The sequence below is a fragment of the Camelina sativa genome, chromosome 9, assembly GCF_000633955.1.
Source record: "Camelina sativa cultivar DH55 chromosome 9, Cs, whole genome shotgun sequence".
In the NCBI taxonomy this organism is placed as follows: domain Eukaryota; kingdom Viridiplantae; phylum Streptophyta; class Magnoliopsida; order Brassicales; family Brassicaceae; genus Camelina; species Camelina sativa.
Window position 1 is genome coordinate 11,900,419 of NC_025693.1, and position 20,698 is coordinate 11,921,116.

General features: G+C 37.1%; 1 protein-coding gene and 1 long non-coding RNA gene across 2 annotated transcripts; one reads left to right on the forward strand and one right to left on the reverse strand.

Annotated features, from left to right (window-relative positions):
• Positions 4,633-10,834, reverse strand: LOC104710856. Its single transcript, XR_755103.2, has 3 exons — positions 7,456-10,834; positions 6,236-7,371; positions 4,633-5,193 (listed from the first exon to the last, which is right to left on the reverse strand). It is a non-coding gene; the product is annotated as an uncharacterized LOC104710856 (long non-coding RNA).
• Positions 19,609-20,262, forward strand: LOC104715201. Its single transcript, XM_019229919.1, has 2 exons — positions 19,609-19,613; positions 19,764-20,262. The coding sequence occupies exons 1-2, from the start codon at positions 19,609-19,611 to the stop codon at positions 20,260-20,262; spliced, it is 504 nt and encodes a 167-aa protein (XP_019085464.1).

Below are 20,698 nucleotides of genomic sequence, written 5' to 3' on the forward strand. Positions count from 1 at the left end.
CCTTCATCTAATGAAATTCACATGTTTTTCAAAAAAAAAAATAAAAAAAAAAAAAAAAAAAAAAAAAAACCCTAATTTCGAACTCTTAGATGTGAAATCGACGAAACCCAGAAAAGAAGAAGACGAATTTTATCGGAAAAAGGGAAACTAAGAAGGAGAAGAGGCCCATTCCCAAAACTTGTTGATTAGAAGAAGACCGTGAAAAAGGAAGCAACTTTGATGATGAGATAGTAGTAGTAAAGATCTCACATACACACAACACAAAAGATTAAAATTAGAAAAAAATTCTCAAGAAGAATTTGTTGATTTTTTGTATTTTTAAGAACTATAATAATAATTAATATAGTCTACAGTGTTTTGTGTTTGTTACCCCCATTCAGAAGAAACAAAAAAAATCAAACATACATAGGTGATTTTTTGTAATTAAAATTAACAGTTAACAACAAACAAAAACTCAGATTAATTCCTCAGAGAAAGAGAGATGTTTTGTAATGTTTGTTACATCTGTTAAAAATCGGGATTTTAACTAAAACGATTCCGTCTTTCAACACTTCTTCAGACAAAAAGAGCAAAACCGAAATAACAAATTAGTCGTCATGTGATGATGTTATGTTATACTGTCCTTCTCTTAAACAGACTTTTAATCAAAGATGTTGTTTTCTCTCTTTGATCAAACGCTATAGTACCAGGTGTGTATATATAGACATTATCAGGGTAGAAAATCAAAGCTATTTAATGTTTTGCTTTTGCTGTTTTCAAATTTCAACCCATACTAGATTTGGACCGTACTAGAGCACGGGTTGAAATTTCTTTTATCTGTATTATAATTTCAAAATAAAATATAATTTATAAGACGGTTTAGTATTTTAAATTGAGAAACGATTCTTATTATTATTATTATTATTATTATTTTTTGTATGAATATGAGAGATGTATTTTGGTGAATGGAGATCTGAATGATTTATTAATGTTTATTAACCAGGACCGGACCGACCGGTCGGTTCGATCCAACCAAAACCCGATAGGTATTCTGGTCCGGGTAACCTCTAAAAACCTAACAAATAAGACCCGCAAAAAACCTAACAAATAAAAATCCGTGAACCGGTAGTTGAACCGGCAGGTCGGACCGGATTGTCGGTCTCAAATTAAAATATTTGATTTTGGTCACACTTTAAACTCAAACCAAATTAAAAATAAATGTTTTTATTTATAAAATAATCAGATAGTTATTTTATCTAATCATTTAAAAGTTTAATTTTAGTTGTTTAGTATTTAACTATGTATGTTTTGTTCATATATTTATAGAAAATTAGATGTTATATTCATAAAATGTAATCAAACTAATAAACTAATTGATCCGTAATTCAATCGGTCCGATTTGTTGACCCAGTGACCCGAAAGACTTCCGGTTCACTTTCCGGTCCAGTTCTAAAGACATTGATTTATATTAAAAGCTTGGAAGGGTGTTAGGTCAGATTTTATTTTGAAATCCACAATAAAATCTCGGAAATCACGATTATGTGTGATTAATTGTTAAGATTTTGTTTCTTTTTACGCCTAACAGTATATTTTTATGCCTAACACTATATATGGTGTAACAATATATGTAATAATCAAGATTTTTTTGAAAATTGTAGTAATCATAGGAATATTATCTTTAAGAGGATTCTTTGAGATATTCTTAAGTGTATTTGTAATTTCATATAGCCTACGGATTTCATCTATAACTTTTTGTAACCAACCAATATTTAATATATTATCTATTTTGTAACTAATTTATAAAAATTATATATTCTACAAAAAAAATTGTGTACTTCCGTTTTATTATAAAAAAAATTGTGTACTTTTTTTTATGATTGAGAGTATATTTTTTTTATCTCATTTGATAACTTGGTTAATGTTGTGGTCTATCAATAAAATCTCAGGAAAATAAATTGGTAATATTGTGATTGTAGATCTTTGGAAACAACGTGATCTTTCTAAAATAAAGTTTGGAATATCCATGAACTATCAATTTGGAATATCCCGTATAAGATTTTCGGTTACAATTAACGTTTTATTTGTTACCATTAATATATGAACTATCAACTTGTAACCAATTAATATATGGATTAATCTATAACCTATGTATAACCTATTTTTAACCATTTATTAAAATTATAAAGTCTACCAAAACAATGTTCTGTAATTCCCTTTTATTAAAAAGGATATGAAAACACAACTACATATATATATATATATTGGAAATTTAAATAAATACTATGCTAGCAATCAATCTTTTTTCTTCTTTCCAACTAAATAGTAGCAATCAATCTATTCAATTCTTTTCTGTATTTTGAGAAACTATACAAATTGCATTACATGTCTATACTTGTTTGAAACATTTATTCATTTCACAGACATACATGTGTTATGATGATCTTGGTATTTTCAATATTGCACATTTATCAATTTCTACGAGAGATAAAAGAAACAAGTAGTAGTAATCAACTTTTGAAAACCAATCTAGCTAGTCAGCTAGACATGTAAAAGGGAAACGTAAAAGCTCCTCTTCGGCGGACGGCGGCTATATATAAGAAGGACGTTCCCTAATAAGGCCTTAACCTTTAAAAATTATTCAAATATCGAGATATATCAAAAGAGAACAGCTAAATTTCTTAATTTCTACATATAATCATATACTAGCTAACAACGGTGCGGTATAAAACAATTATTAAATGTTTTTATTGTAATTTTTATTTTCAAAATTTATAATATTTATTGGTAATTGAAATCTAAAATTCGATTGTGTAGTATATATATATATATATGTGTGTTTTAAAAAAAATACATAAAAATTTTGTATAATAATTAAAATTTAACCTGTGAGAATTATTATAATATTAACATGGGTTAATATCATATGAACAAAGAGTTCTTAAAATTCATTTTAAAGATTTTATGAAAATGTAATTAAAGCATACTGTATAATTAAGTTAGAAAGAGAATATAAGAATTTAAATTTAGGTGTTAATTATATTTTTGAAAAATTGATGTAAATATTATTAAAAACTAATGACAAATAAAGAAAATAATGTCTGGAGCTCTGTAAGTCCGACACATCAGCATTTTGTGTGAGAATGCTTCTCTTTTAATATACTAGGTTCGGACCCGCACGTACGTGCGGAGTTATTTTTGCATATTTTTTAAAAAAGTTAGAAAATTTTCATATAAACCTCTACTCAGACTTGCATAAATGATCTATATAAAAAAAAAATTAAGATTTAGATACGTGAGTGATATTATGTGTATATTATTCTAAATGTAATCCAAACATTTCCAACTGTTTGTTTAAGGATATTAAATCAAATTTGGTTTCGGTTTCAGTTTCATTTATTTCACGTATTTAACCTAGATGTATATATATTTTAGAATGAGATACTCGTCTTGTTCTGTATACGTCATGCTAAATATATTAAAATTGAATTTAACTGAAACCATCTTGTTAAATATATGGGACCACTAAATGTTGTTACTAATGAGATACTCGTCTTGTTTTGAATTTAACCATAACCAATAGTTATTAAACCATAATTGTACCCGTGTTCATGTCTACTTGTCTATACCCATCCCGTTGCATATCATAGAATTTCCAGATGACCTAAATATAATTGTCAAGCGATCAAACCCGGCTAATATGTCTGATTTCAACATTTTTTTTTACCTGAAAAAACTTATTCCTCATAATTCACATGAGTAAATAGTATATCCGGCATATGTTCTGCTTGAATTCTTGTTCCCAAATTCTCGTCCTGTATTTTTCCATACATGAATATATCCACACAAAATTCTCATAACATGATTATTATGTAACTAATTTGAACGATTTCCTAAAGTATAATAAATCTGTTGTTTAATGTTCTTCTTAATATGTAAATTGGGTTCTTTTGGCAGCATAAATATTTGTATGATTTTTTTTAACCCTTAAGTGTATTCCCCAATTAATAGTATAGATTTCCTTCAATTATTAAATGAAATATTCCTTAGTTATACTAATGACAATTTAATGTAAATCCTCTATATATTTAAAGATCTTCGATTATTTCACCATTAGAGCTTCATAAAGTTATTAAAAAAGTAACATTATTTATATTTTTGAAGATATGATTTTAAATATATATATATATATATATTTTTTACATCTTATAATATAGCTATATTATTATATTGCAATACATAATAAAATTAATTTAATTTTGAATATATGTAAGGGATAATATTTATCAATTTTTGAATAATATTTACTAATTTATAGGAGCAAAATAATGTGTATATAAATAAATTGAATATTTATTTATATCAGTAGCAGTTGACAAAAGATATATAAATATATATATATATATATAACAGTGGCAGTTTTATGTAATTTTATAGAATACTAAGGGTGAACAATAAATTGGCTACGGAGCTCTCTGGCGACGACACGTCAGCTTTTCTCCAAAATGTTTATCTTTTAATATATAGGGGATGGTTGTTAGGAAAAAATCTGTATAAGATGATGATAATTACAAAAATAAACGTTTTATTTCTTTTGCCTTTTCTATTAGTCGGCTTGCAAACCAAAAGGAAACAAGAGAAAAGAACAATTTCAAGTGCAAAAGGAAACAGAGAAGCTCATCTTTGACTATATAAGGAGGTTTTCGTCCCCTAAGCCAAAACGTTTAAAGACCATCTAAACAAGAAATTGTAGGAGCTAGAAATTTGCCACACTACGTAATGAATAAGAGATAACAACACAAACGTTGTACAACTGATCATTGAGACGACTCTGGATGTAACCCTTGCACAGGAAGTCACCTTGTATCCAAGCCTGTACGCTTGCTAACGCATGTGGATTCGTGTTATCCTCCGAGAGAATGGGCTTCTCCTCATTAGTGTACTTACTTAGTTTCAGTGTGGTAAGATAGAAGAACATCTTCTTTTGCCACATTTTGAACGATGTTCCATCAAACTTGTCCGGAAGTAGACCAGCCGAATTTACAGCTGGAATCTGCACCCTTTGAAACTGATCTGAGACTGCAGCTGGTATAGGTTCAGGGACTGCTACTTTCACCGGAGGGAGCGTACCAAACTGGATGTCATTCCCAGTCCCATTGGTGGTGGTCTCCGTGACCTCAGCAATGTTGGACACGTTCAAGTCTTCACTGGACATGTCTGAAACACAAACACAAAGCTTTGTTCAGAACAATATATCAAGTCGTGAACTGACTCTGATAATCAAGTGAATAAATCAACAACACTCGATTCCTTAAAAAATTGCAATTAAACACAAGAGAAACAAGAACATAGGTTTCGCAAAACCAACTTGTTCACGTTTAACTATTTTAAGTTGCAGAATAAATAAATAACAAGCTTGTGTGCTAAGCACGTAGTCAAACCACTTAATATAGTTTATTATTATTGCACAACTCGGTTTCATCCTTGATTAATGTTCTCTATTTTTCCAAAAAATAACTGAAACAAAACCAAGTTGCAGTTCTTTTTAACCTCTCAAGGCAAGAAATAATAAATCTCTAAGCTTTCAATTTGCAGAAACTTAAAAACCAAGATACTATGTCGATTATGAGATTTTAATTTGCAAATAAATCCAAACAAAAAATTCTGCAGTTTATGAATCGCAACTCAATGCAAACTGCAGGTTTTGAATAACACAACAATTGGTTTCAAAATAGCTTTTAGAATCGCAATTCTTAACAGCAAATAAACAATATGCAAGCAGCAGGTTTTTTCAAACAAGAAATCTAAACCAATTGCATCATACTCTGTTTTTCCTTTCACAAAAGAACAGAACAGGTCCGAGGCTCTCAAGCTCTCGTTACGTTTTTTTTTACCCAATCGCAACTGTGGTAAAAACTTGTGAATATACACACAACTTCTCCTTAAACGTTTATGAAATCTCAAATCAATCTGTTAGATGTTTATAGAACAACAACAGAATTCAAAGAGTTAAGAATGTAGGAGCTAGAAATTTGCCACACTACGTAAGAGGTATTGAATAAGAGATAACAACACAAACGTTAAAGGAAGAATGGAGGCGAGACCAAAATCTCTTTCCTTAACTCTTTGAAACCCCCGCAGTGCGACGAGATTAATGGTTACAAGAGTCCCAGGATACAACCATACACAACCGGGTTTGCTAATCACTCAAACACCAGCTCTATACGAACTTCACTTCTACGATACTCTCGAAACTTACTTTGTGAGAGATTGCTGGATGTTTTGTGCTTTTGCTGTGTGTGAGAACAAGCGACTTTGATATCGTCAATTCGCTGTTTTTCAAGAGAAGAACTCAACGAGTATATATAGAGGACTTGGATGACTTGGGTTTGAAATTGATTCTCCACAACTTTACCAAGTCCATCGCAAATCTAGGAGGTGGACGACGTGAAGAAGCGACGATCTCTCAAGGAAATCCAACTCTCCATAACTCTCCACTTGATCACGAAAACAAAGAGACCGAGTCTCACGGATCGTGAAACAGAGTTTTGACTCTATCCAATCTGACCCACTTCTCTTGGAGCTCCATCTTAAGCAAGGCCAAACCATTAAGGCCTAATTTCTCATTCACACAATCCAATTTTATTAAGCCCACTAAGCTTAAATAAATTAAGGTCCAACAAAAATTACAAGAGAGAAATAGAGAAAGAGCAAAGAGAGATCTCCTTCTTTGTTGGACTGTTCTTCTTCTTCTTCTTCGTGTGTGTTTCTCATAGTCTTGCGATCTCCTTCTTTTGTTATTGCCTGATTTGCCTTTTTTGTTTAATCGAATGTGTGCTCTGAAGTTACCCAAACAAGTATTATTCGCCAGATTTCAATCCGAAGAAGATACCTCGCCTCCAGAAACCGAAAAATCAGCAGAAGAAGATTCGATTTATGCTTCCAGTACGTGTTCGATGCAACACATGTGGTAATTACATGTAAATCATTTTCTTATAATTTGTTTTTTTTTTAAGTTGGAATCGGTTATGTTAATTAGATTTTGGTCAGATTATCATTCACTGAAGATCAATGTAGGAATCTTTCTTTTGAATTTTTTTTTTGTTAGACACTGAAATTACGTACACTTCTAAATCCTTGAGTGGATTCAGTTTTGAGCTTTAAGATCTAATTATGGAGAGCTTTTTATATGATGCTTTCTATCAGACCTTTCATGCCTCTAGACATTTTATAACATCAAGGCATTAGTGTCCTTTAAAACTTGTAAACGTACTAAGTTAATTTGGTGTGTGTCCTTTAAAACTTGTAAACATACTAAGTTTGGTGTTTCTCTACCTTTGTCTTGGACATCTCATGGTGTCATTCTTCAGGTTGTCTTTCCCATCTTTTAAAATCCTAAAATAACACAACATTAGCATGACAATGGAACATCACAATCAATCAATAACTTGGATCTTTTTGTTGAAATTTATAACTCACCTGGTACGGGAACCAAACTGTGAAAGTAAACACAACTATTTGAAGGGGCACAACTCTTTGAATGGTTATACCTCTGTACATATGTTTGCTCCAACCCAGTTTGTGAGAGTTTCATCAATTTGATCTAAGCAACATCACCTGCTGTTACCTCTTCACAAAAGATTGTGATATTGTTTAGGTTGTGATACACGCTTTGGCATTACGTATCATAGGATAAAGAGGAAGGATTGAGAAGCTTCTAGTTCTTTTAATTATTATGTTTCCTTTTCTATTTAGAAATTGGTTTTGGAATTTTTACTTTTAGTTAAAAGTTAAGATGTTAAGTCGGTTGTAAAGGGATCTATAAATAGGTCCCTAAAACATCAATAATGAATCTTCCAAACACTTAACCTAATTCTCTAAACAAGGGTTAAAAGGAAGTTAAGCTTTTGAAATCTCTTTTGTTCTCTTTGTTCTAAGCATAAACTACAGGGTGACTACTAGGGCTAAGGCTTTGGCTCATAACAGGTTGACGAAATAGTTTGGAGCATGATGAATGAGAGGATGATCACTTGTGATGATAAAAAGTTTTTCCAAGCTGAAACTGGAACTTCATCTCTGACTTTGTTAGTAACCCATAGCTCAGTAAGTTCTCTGTGTCTTTGATAAAGGAGAGAGATTCTATCTCCCTAGAAACACGATAAAGCTGTTGTAGTCGCATCCAATAGCCTTGCTACAAAAGGAAGTCTAACTGGTATAAACGATTCTGTACGTTGAAAAGTTAATTGACTGCACAAAGACTTCATTGCTTTCAAATTTAGCGAGCCAACCAAAAAGAATTTCCTTGCAGTGATAGCACGGCAAACCTATCCCTATACAGAGTCCAAGTTTCAGCCATGGACATTACATATTGCTGCTTCAAGTGTATAATCCACACAATCATCATCATAATAGCAACCAAAGAGATTGAATCTTAAAACCTTGTATATCATATCTCTTGTGCGTCCAAGGCAGTAGCAGTCATAGATGGACATATGCTCTCTATCGGCTATCCATCCACATACTTGTAAGTTGCAATTTCCAGATTGCAATTTTGTGAGAATCAGTGTAGAACAAAATTAATCCATCACAGGCTGACATACCTCGGATGTGTTCACCAAAATCACACAGTTTGAAGTATAAAGGAGATTGATCGAAGTTCTCTAATATCCATATCTGAGAAGAGTCTCTTGAGTGAAGGAAGGATGAGTATTTTTGACTGTTTTTCATATGGTCGTAGATGAATCTACTTTGGCTTAAGAGAGTTCTCCAGTCTGATACGAGATATGGTATTACGTATCATAGGAGGAAGCCCAAAGCTTCTTGTTAGTCGGTTATTAATACTTCCTTTTATGATTAGATTAAGGTTTTGGTATTTTTACTTTTCTATTTAGCATAAGTCGGTTGTAAGAGCTCTATATAAGGAGATCTAAAGATCAATAAGAAATCATCTTCCAAACAGTTAACCTAATTCTCTAAGCAAGAGACTTGGGTTAAAGGAAGTTAATCTTTCAATCTCTTTGTTCTCTTTTGTTCTTGAGCTATAAACTACGGGTGCTACTACTAGAGCTAAGGCTAAGGCTTTGGCTCATAACAATCTGGTATCAGAGCCAAACGAAACCATGGGAGATAACGAAGCTTTAGCTGCTCAAGTTGCGCAGGTCGTGAAAGCATTGGGGGATTTGACACAAGAGGTAAGAGACATGAAGCGGGATCTATCCAAAGGACAGTCACGATACAACAAGCGGCGATAGCATCGACAGTGGCAAATCAAGAAGAGTTACGTGAGCACACCCTTGCCATGGCAAATACAGTCCACAAGGGCAAATACAGTCCACAAGAAAACAGAGGAGGGTCGTGAAAGTGTGGTTGTTCAACCCAGCAAGAACCAAACAAAAACAGAAGAGGGTCGTGAAGGTGTGGTTGTTCAACCCAGCAAGAAAAACGTGGTGGAAGACCAGTTTACCACCACGCAAGATGAAAAAAAAGAGGGTATAGGGTCAGCCTCTAAGATGAACGCAACCTATGGACATCAACCCTCTTACTCAGGGGGACCTTGGGCACGAGGTTCTGTGGGAAGAGAGCAAGGGCACCGACGAACTGATGGAGGTGGTGACTGGAAGGTACGAGAGATTGGAGAAAGAGCTGAAGGTGTTGGTTCTGATTTCCTTCCTAGTGATCAATCTGAGTTTAGGAAAGGTATGGGAGACAAGTCGGGGTCAGCTGGTTTCACGGTAGTACCTTCCAAAATTGAATTTCCTCCATACGATGGTACCACTAATGCCGTGGAATGATTACAAAAATGTGAAGATTACTTTGAAGATCAGAGAATTTTCAACGACAATGCTAAAGTCAGACAAGCAAGCTTTGTGCTAACCGGTCAAGCCTACCATTGGCATCAAAATTTACGCACTCGTTTTATATCGTATTGGGTGGGCCGAGTTCAAATGTGTCTGCAAGAGTAGGTTTGGCAAGGCAGATTCTGTCAACCCAGTGAGAGAATTATGTAACCTTCGACATATAGGAACAGTAGATGAATACTGCAACCAGTTCGAGGTATGCTTGGGACGACAAACACGTTTGACTGGAGATCAACAGCTTTGGCAGTTCTGTGCGGGATTAACGGACAGTTTGCAGAAAGAGGTCGAGTATCTCCGCCCCGAAACAATCTTTGAAGCTATGGAATATGCAAGGGACAATGAGTATAAGATTGAAGGGGATAGACGGACACGTACGTTTGGCGGACATCTGGCTCCTCCATCACGTTTTGTGACACCAACAACTCGACCTACTACAGGAGCTCGTGGATTTGCTGGGGCTAAAGAGGGAGAGACGCTGGTTCCAAACCAAGAAGGACAAGGACAACTACCGAAAAAGAAAATTTACAAAAAATTAACCAGCTCGGAGATGGCATAAAGAAGAGAAAAAGGACTTTGTTTTAATTGTGACGAAGTGTTTACTTCGGGACACAAATGTCATCCAATTTTGTTCCATATCAAGATGATAGACGATGACGAAGATTCAGGTGATGAGTCTGGGGAGGAGGAGATGGAGGTCTCTCTTCACGCTATGAAAGGCGAGGAAACAGGGAGCACATTTCAAGTGAATGCTAAAATTGCCAATGGATCTGGTTGGACATTATTCGACATGGGTAGCACACATAACTTTATTAAAAGTAGTGTGGCCGAAGATTTGGGAATTCCAATACTTCGACGTCCCGAACGATCAGTCTCCTTAGCTGATGGTGGAAGGTGTCAAGTTGATGGGTTTTGCAAGGGCCTTGCAATGGAGATTGATGTTCATATATTTTACCCTGTTTTCCCTTAGTATATTCACATATTTTGCATCTTTTGCTATCCATTTTAACCATTATTGCTTAGCTTTAGGACTGTTCTTGCATTAGAGTATAGTTGCATTGCATTTGTATCTTTTTCATGCATAAACAGGTGATTTTGGAGCTTAAGGAGCATGGAAGCAATGCTGAAGAGAAGTGAAGCAAACAAGAGGAGAAAGCAAGAGAGTTAAGGCTGAAGAACCAAGGTCCGGAGTCCCACTCGACTGCCCACTCGACCAGACACTCGACCGTGTGCGGAGAGGGACTCGGCCGAGTGGAAGGAGCAGAAGAAAAGCCAACTCGACCGGTCACTCGACCGAGCACCGGGTCGAGTTGGCCGAGCCGCCTAGCTATTTTGTCTTTTAGTATTTTTAGGGCTTCCACTCCTTTTCCTATTTAAAGACCTTGTACCCTGCAGCCACCAAGAGTCCAGCTTTTTAGATAGTCAAAAACCTAGTATTTGCCCTTTTGGGAAAGAATTTACTTTTGCATTTTTATTTTCTTAGATCTTGTACCTCCTTGAAGGAGAAAAACAAAGAATTCTTGGATTTTGTTGGTTCCATAACTTTCAAGATATTAAGAATTCGTGTTTGATTCCTTCTTCAATATTGTAGATCTTTGCTTTATCTTTCTATTGATGCAAGTTTCGGTATTTTCTGGGTTTATGACTTTATTGTTCATCATGTGTGATTGTGAGTAGTTTCCTTAGCTCTTAGGGATGGTTTAGGTTGGATGGATGTTGTGGTTATTTGATTTGGTCAAGATTGATTGTTTTAGATCTCTTCTAAGGTAGATATTCTTAATGCTGATCCTATAACCGAGAGGGTAGGGTTTGATCTCAAGTCTCTTAGCATCACACCAATGTCTAAGGAGCATAGATAAGGCTAGATCTAGAGACTATCATTAGGCTTGCTAAGAGATTAGAAGTCTTGTTTGATTTTTGACATATTGCTTAATGCTAGCTTGTATAGGTTCTTTACTTTGTGAGAACAAGTCTAGAAATATATGAGCTTGATTGTTTTTGCCATGAGAGTGGATTAACATGTTCTTGGAGATATTGTCTAGAGATTAGCTCATATTGGTTGAGGTTTGTTGGTCAAGTTAGATAACCACAATATGAAGTCCAACCCATGATTCCATCCCTAAGACCTTCCCTCTTTATTGATTTCCTAGCTTAAATCATGTTCTTTGATCGTTGTTTGATTCGCTTTTGTATTGCTCTGTTTTACTGTCTTTGCTATGTTCTCGCGTTTGTCCAGCTCGACCCTGTACTCGATCTACACTCGATCGAGTGCTTGCTCGAGCTCATCCCCATAATTCTTGTTTATGCTTTGTAGTTGTCCTGTCTTACTTCCTGTTTCATTCTAGTTGCATTTCTGTTGCATTTACTTAGTGTCCTGTTCATTACTTGCCTTGCATTAGTTCAATACTTGCCTTGCATTAGTTCAATACTTGCATTTACTATAGTTTCTATTTCTGTTCTTATTGCATCATAGCTTTGATTAGTCTGTTTTCTTTACATTTAGCATCCATTTTAGTAGCTTTTACATTCTGCATTTTACATTTCATCAATAGGTTGTTAGTGACAAACATCCTTCATACTTGGCTTGACTTAGACATTTATGCACATCCTGATTGCTTGCAAACTCTCAGATTGGATTGACACATCTTATACTACAACTTCATAAGGGGAATTGAAACACTCTGCACTCCATTCATTCATCATTCATATCTCATCATACCATTCACCACACACACCACAAACATATGTGTTTCAATTTGGCGCCATTGCCGGGGATCGAACCCGGGTCACCCGCGTGACAGGCGGGAATACTTACCACTATACATTCTGATCATCACTACTTATGTCTCTATTTGCATGTCATCATACATTCATTGCATAAGTAGAACCTAGAAAAAGTATGTGTTTTTCAATTTGGCGTTGTTGCCCATTTGAGAGTGTTTTTGTGACAATTAGGATCAATAGAAGTCTAAGATTAAGTTCGTTTATCCACTTGTTCGCTACTGATATCGTTTCTTCTCCTGCTTGTCTATGATTGAGTTTCAGGTACCAGCTTGACCATCAACTCGACCACCACTCGACCGAGTGAGTGATCGAGTACTCGATCGAGTCAGAAGCCGGATACAAATAGACATCAGTTCCCAGTCGACTCGACCACCCACTTGAGCCTGTGCTCGACCGAGTACCTGTTCGAGTCTGTACTCGCGCCTGTTGATGCAAACAAGGTCCAAGGGTCATCACAATCTTCAGAGACTCCTAGATCACATCAACAGACCACCAATGGACCTAAGACAGCAGAGAACAAAGATCTATCAGGAACAAGAACAACAAGTGCTAATGGAGCAACAAGATCAACAAGCTCCAAGGGCAAGAAACATTGGTGTTGGAGATGCACCAAACACACATAACCAGAGAGCTGGTATTGTGCCTCCTACAGTAGCAAACAACATTTATGAGATCAAGAGTGGATTGATCTCCATGATTCAAGCCAACAAGTTCTATGGGTTGCCAATGGAGGATCCCCTAAACCACCTTGATGAGTTTGATAAGATATGTGGTCTCACCAAGATCAATGGAGTGAGTGAAGATGGCTTTAAGCTAAGGCTGTTCCCCTTCTCACTTGGAGACAAGGCTCACCTCTGGAGAAGACACTTCCAACTGGAGCAATAACCACATGGGATGATTGCAAGAAGGCTTTCTTGGCAAAGTTCTTCTCAAATGCAAGGACTGCTAGATTGAGGAATGAAATTTCTGGGTTTGCTCAAAGAAAAAATGAGAGCTTTTGTGAAGCTTGGGAGAGGTTTAAAGGATTCCAGACTCAGTGTCCTCACCATGGCTTCAGCAATGAGTCCCTACTAAGTACTTTGTATAGAGGAGTGCTTCCCAAGATCAGAATGCTTCTTGATACAGCCTCAAATGGCAACTTCCTCAACAAGAATGTGGAAGAAGGATGGGAATTGATTGAAAATCTTGCTCAGTCAAATGGCAATTACAATGAGGACTATGACAGAACCATAAGGTCCACCTCCACTGACCAAGAGGACAAGTACAAGAAGGATTTGAAGATGGTCAATGAGAAGCTTGACAAGATCCTCCTTAGCCAACAAAAGTTTATTCACTTCATTGGTGAAGAAGAGGTTCAAGTTTAAGAGGGGGAAAGAGAATTTGTTGAGCTCTGTTATATGCAAAACCATGGTGGATTCAAAGGCTACAACCAAGGAGGATGGTTCAAGAACAACAACCTCTCCTATAGAAGCACCAATGTGGCCAATCCACAAGACCAAGTCTATCCACCACAACAGCCTCAACAGCAAAACAACTATGCACCCAAGCAGCAGCATCAAGTGTTCCAGCCCCAATTGTGTCCCCCACCAGGGTTTCAGACTAACCAAGGCCAGGAACAAGACTTAAGATCCATGATGCAACAACTGTTGGTTGGGCAAACCAATGGAAAGATTGAGGCAGCAAACAGATTTGTTGAGCTGAACAGGAGGATAGCAGATATTTACACTGAGCTCCATGCCAAGTTTGACACACTGACTTCCAGGATTGTGACTATGGAGAATCAACTAGCTTATGCCCCAATGCAAGACCACAACAAAGGCAAGGCTATTATTCACTCTATAGAATCTGCTAATGCTATCAATCTACGCAGTGGAAAGGTTCTACCAACAAGACAGGGAGCATTACCAGACATTAAGGACAGTGGTGTTCAAGAAGGGGAGGGTTTTCAACAAGAAGAGACTCAGAATGAAAACACCATTGAACTCGACCCACCACTCGACCACACACTCGATCGAGTGCGTGATCGAGCAGCTTCTCAGGAGAAAATTAAGCCAGTCACTTCTAAAGAAAAAGAAGTCCGGTTCATTCCTCCTCCTTACAAGCCTCCACTACCTTTCCCAAGAAGATTTAAGAAGCAGATGGTGGAAAAATACAAGACATTGTTTGATAAACAAGTTAGAGTAGATTGAGCTTAGGATACCTCTAATAGATGCCTTTGTGATGATTCCTCCTTACCATAAATTTTTGAAAGATGCTGTGATGGAAAGGATCAAAGAAGTTCAAGGGATGGTGATTCTTAGCCATGAGTGTAGTGCCATAATCCAAAAGCAAGTGAATCCTCAAAAGCTAAGAGATCCTGGTTCCTTCACTCTACCTTGCTCTATAGGCCCTTTAACCTTCAACAGATGCCTTTGTGATTTGAAAGCCTTAGTAAGCCTAATGCCTCTATCAGTTGCTAAGCGCCTAGGGTTTACAAGGTATAAGTCATGCAATATATCCCTGATCTTAGCTGATAGGTCAATAAGACTACCACATGGTGTTTTGGAGGATCTACCAGTTAGAGTTAGAGCAGTGGAAGTCCCAACAGACTTTGTAGTCTTGGAAATAGATGAAGAACCAAAAGATCCTTTGATTTTGGGGAGACCTTTTCTAGCTACAGCAGGAGCAATAATTGATGTGAGATAAAGGAAGATTGATCTCAACTTGGGAGAGGATCTCAAAATGACATTGTAAAGGCTATGAAGAAACCAACAATTGGAGGACAAGTCTTTTGGGTTGAAAAGTTGGACAAATTATCAGGAGAATTGATGGAAGAACTAGCAGAACAAGATCACCTTAGGACTGCTTTGACCAAAAGTGGAGAGGAAGGGTTCATCCATAAAGAAACCAAGGCCTATGAGGAGATATTGGATTCCTGTAGAGAGTCAGGCCATCCAGAGGTTTTTGAGGGGTTACCTGCATTAAGTGAAGAAGTCTGGTCAGTTCAAATAGCAAATTCAGTTAGCTCGACCACATACTCGAGCATACACTCGACCGAGCACCAAAACCACTCGACCGAGTGCAATGCCGAGTCTTCCACAGATGACTGGTCTGAATTAAAAGCACCAAAAGTAGAGCTAAAACCTCTCCCATCTGGGCTAAGGTACGTTTTTCTAGGTGAGAACTCTACTTATCCTGTGATAGTAAATGCTAAATTGAGTAAGGAAGAACTTGATTTGCTAGTTGTTGAGCTAAGGAAGTATAGAAAAGCTATTGGTTATACTTTGGATGACATTAAAGGATTATCACCTAATCTTTGCATGCATAGGATCCACCTTGAAAATGAATCCTACTCTAGTATTGAACCTCAAAGAAGGCTTAACCCCAACCTAAAGGAAGTAGTAAAGAAGGAGATTCTTAAATTACTTGGAGCTGGTGTGATCTATCCTATTTCTGATAGTACTTGGGTCTCACCAGTTCATTGTGTCCCTAAAAAAGGAGGAATCATTGTAATAAAGAATGATCATGATGAGTTAATTCCCACTAGAACCATAACAAGACATAGAATGTGTATTGATTATAGAAAGCTAAATTCTGCTACTAGGAAAGATCATTTTCCTCTTCCCTTCATTGATCAAATGTTGGAAAGATTAGCTAATCACACCCACTACTGTTTCTTGGATGGATACTCTGGATTTTTCCAAATTCCTATTCATCCTAATGATCAAGAGAAGACAACATTCACATGTCCATATGGTACTTTTGCCTATAGAAGGATGCCACTTGGATTATGTAATGCACCAGCAACTTTTCAAAGATGCATGATGTCTATCTTCTCTTATCTTATTGAGGATGTTGTTGAAGTTTTTATGGATGACTTCTCTGTCTATGGAGATTCCTTTTCTTCTTGTCTTGCTAATCTGTGCAGGGTTTTAAAGAGATGTGAGGAGACAAATCTAGTTTTGAACTGGGAACATTGTCACTTCATGGTTGAAGAAGGGATAGTTCTTGGACACAAGATTTCAGNGAAGGAGATTCTTAAATTACTTGGAGCTGGTGTGATCTATCCTATTTCTGATAGTACTTGGGTCTCACCAGTTCATTGTGTCCCTAAAAAAGGAGGAATCATTGTAATAAAGAATGATCATGATGAGTTAATTCCCACTAGAACCATAACAAGACATAGAATGTGTATTGATTATAGAAAGCTAAATTCTGCTACTAGGAAAGATCATTTTCCTCTTCCCTTCATTGATCAAATGTTGGAAAGATTAGCTAATCACACCCACTACTGTTTCTTGGATGGATACTCTGGATTTTTCCAAATTCCTATTCATCCTAATGATCAAGAGAAGACAACATTCACATGTCCATATGGTACTTTTGCCTATAGAAGGATGCCACTTGGATTATGTAATGCACCAGCAACTTTTCAAAGATGCATGATGTCTATCTTCTCTTATCTTATTGAGGATGTTGTTGAAGTTTTTATGGATGACTTCTCTGTCTATGGAGATTCCTTTTCTTCTTGTCTTGCTAATCTGTGCAGGGTTTTAAAGAGATGTGAGGAGACAAATCTAGTTTTGAACTGGGAACATTGTCACTTCATGGTTGAAGAAGGGATAGTTCTTGGACACAAGATTTCAGAGAAGGGTATTGAAGTTGACAAAGCAAAGATTGAAGTCATGGATCAACTTCAACCACCAAAAACACTCAAGGACATAAGAAGCTTTCTTGGTCATGCTGGGTTTTATAGAAGATTCATCATGGACTTCTCAAAGATAGCTAGGCCATTGACAAGGTTGCTTTGTAAGGAGACTGAGTTCAATTTTGATGAAGATTGCTTGAAGGCTTTCAAGGAGATCAAGGCTGCTTTGATTTCAGCTCCAATAGTCCAAGCTCCAAACTGGGATCTTCCATTTGAGATTATGTGTGATGCTTCAGACTTTGCAGTAGGAGCAGTTCTAGGACGGAAAAAAAAATAAGAGGCTGCATGTGATTCACTATGCAAGTAGAACCTTGGATGAAACTCAAGGAATATATTCAACAACAGAGAAAGAGCTCATAGCAGTGGTATTTGCCTTTGAAAAATTCAGAAGCTATTTAGTAGGATCCAAGGTAATTGTGTACACTGGTCATGCTGCTTTGAGGCACATCTACTCAAAGAAGGACACAAAACCAAGGTTGTTGAGATGGATTTTGCTTCTCCAAGAGTTTGATATGAAAATAGTTGATAAAAAAGGGATAGAGAATGGAGTAGCTGATCATTTGTCCAGGATGAGGATAGAGGAGGAGATTCCAATCGATGATTCAGTGCCTGAGGAGAAACTGATGCTAGTTGGGACAACTCGGCTCACAACTCGACCCACTACTTGAGCAGGCACTCGACCGAGTATGTTCGGGTACTCGATCGAGCAGGATGATATGGAGGAGTGGATGGCACTTGAAACTGAAGATCTACCTTGGTATGCTGACATAGTCAATTACAAGGTGTGTGAAGAGATCCCAGCAGACATGGACCCTTATAAGAAGAAGAAGCTCCTCAAGGAAATCGATGGATTCTATTGGGATGAACCTTACTTATACAAGAAGGGATCAGATTGACTGTTTAGAAGGTGCATAGCAGAGAATGAAGTTGAAGGAGTGTTAGGAAATTGCCATGGTTCTGCCTATGGAGGCCATTTTGCAACCTTCAAGACAGCCCAGAAAGTCTTACAAGCTGATTTATGGTGGCCTACATTATTCAAGGACACTCATAAGTTCATCACCAAGTGTGATGCTTGCCAAAGAATGGGGAATATCACAAGAAGGAATGAGATGCCTCAAAATCCAATTCTTGAAGTTGAGATATTTGATGTGTGGGGAATTGATTTCATGGGACCTTTTAATCCACCTTCAAATGGGAATGTCTACATACTAGTAGCAGTGGACTATGTCTCCAAGTGGGTGGAAGCCATTGCTAGCCCCACTAATGATCACAAAGTGGTTCTTAAACTCTTCAAGACCATAATCTTCCCAAGGTATGGAATCCCAAGGGCTGTGATAAGTGATGGAGGAACACACTTCATCAACAAGATCTTTGAAGGGATGCTAAGGAAGTATGGAGTTAAGGACTGTATCTACAGCCTATCACCCTCAAACAAGTGGGCAAGTTGAAATGTCAAACAAACAAATCAAAGCCATTCTATCAAGAATAGTAGGAGCAACAAGAAAGGATTGGTCTAGTAAACTTGATGAAACACTTTGGGCCTATAGAACAGCTTTCAAAACACCTATAGGAAGAACCCCATTCCAGCTTGTCTATGGAAAGTCTTGCCACCTCCCAGTTGAAGTTGAGTACAAAGCTCTATGGGCAATCAAGCTTTTAAACTTGGATCTGGAGACAGCACAAGCTAAGAGAAGCCTTGATTTACATGAGCTTGAGGAGATCAGATTGGAAGCTTATGAAAACTCCAAAATTTACAAGAAAAGAACTAAGGCCTTCCATGATAAGAAGATTCTCATCAAGGACCTAAAGGCTGGAGACCAAGCCTTGCTTTACAATTCAAGACTCAAGTTATTCCCTGGGAAGTTGAAAAGTAGATGGGGAGGCCCTTTTGAAATAAAGGAGATCCTACCATTTGAAGCTGTCACACTTCTCAACAAGGATGGTAGTAAGTTCACAGTCAATGGTCAGAGGGTTAAGAAGTATTTGGGAGAAAAGGAAACTCATGAGAAGTGCACAATGCTTCTCAAGGATGCTCCTCAAGCTTGAAAAGCTAGAAGAAGTCAAGCTTAGTGACTCTAAACAAGCTCACTAGGGAGGAAGTCCCTAAGGTATCTCTGTCTATATTGTTTAGGATTTTTAGTATTTTGATTTGTTTTGGTGTCTTCATGGTCAGGGAAGCATGGGAGTCTAAATAGAAGAAGAAAAGGACACTCACAGTCCAGCTCGACCCCCCCCCACTCGAGCACGTACTCGATCGAGTCCCAGTCGGTTNTATCAACAAGATCTTTGAAGGGATGCTAAGGAAGTATGGAGTTAAGGACTGTATCTACAGCCTATCACCCTCAAACAAGTGGGCAAGTTGAAATGTCAAACAAACAAATCAAAGCCATTCTATCAAGAATAGTAGGAGCAACAAGAAAGGATTGGTCTAGTAAACTTGATGAAACACTTTGGGCCTATAGAAAAGCTTTCAAAGCACCTATAGGAAGAACCCCATTCCAGCTTGTCTATGGAAAATCTTGCCACCTCCCAGTTGAAGTTGAGTACAAAGCTCTATGGGCAATCAAGCTTTTAAACTTGGATCTGGAGACAGCACAAGCTAAGAGAAGCCTTGATTTACATGAGCTTGAGGAGATCAGATTGGAAGCTTATGAAAACTCCAAAATTTACAAGAAAAGAACTAAGGCCTTCCATGATAAGAAGATTCTCATCAAGGACCTAAAGGCTGGAGACCAAGCCTTGCTTTACAATTCAAGACTCAAGTTATTCCCTGGGAAGTTGAAAAGTAGATGGGGAGGCCCTTTTGAAATAAAGGAGATCCTACCATTTGAAGCTGTCACACTTCTCAACAAGGATGGTAGTAAGTTCACAGTCAATGGTCAGAGGGTTAAGAAGTATTTGGGAGAAAAGGAAACTCATGAGAAGTGCACAATGCTTCTCAAGGATGCTCCTCAAGCTTGAAAAGCTAGAAGAAGTCAAGCTTAGTGACTCTAAACAAGCTCACTAGGGAGGAAGTCCCTAAGGTATCTCTGTCTATATTGTTTAGGATTTTTAGTATTTTGATTTGTTTTGGTGTCTTCATGGTCAGGGAAGCATGGGAGTCTAAATAGAAGAAGAAAAGGACACTCACAGTCCAGCTCGACCCCCCCCCACTCGAGCACGTACTCGATCGAGTCCCAGTCGGTTGCCATCGTCGAGCTGTCCCAATCACCTTCTCCAAGTCACCAACAAGCCCTCAACTACACATTTGACAGCATGAATGAGGATGTGGACAGCTTCTTCCACAATCCATGAGGTAACACTATCACCTTCCTTGTAAATACCATTGCATTTCATATTTTGTTTTGTTTTAGATCTTGAATCCTCTTACAAATTTCTTTCACACAGAGGACTGTGT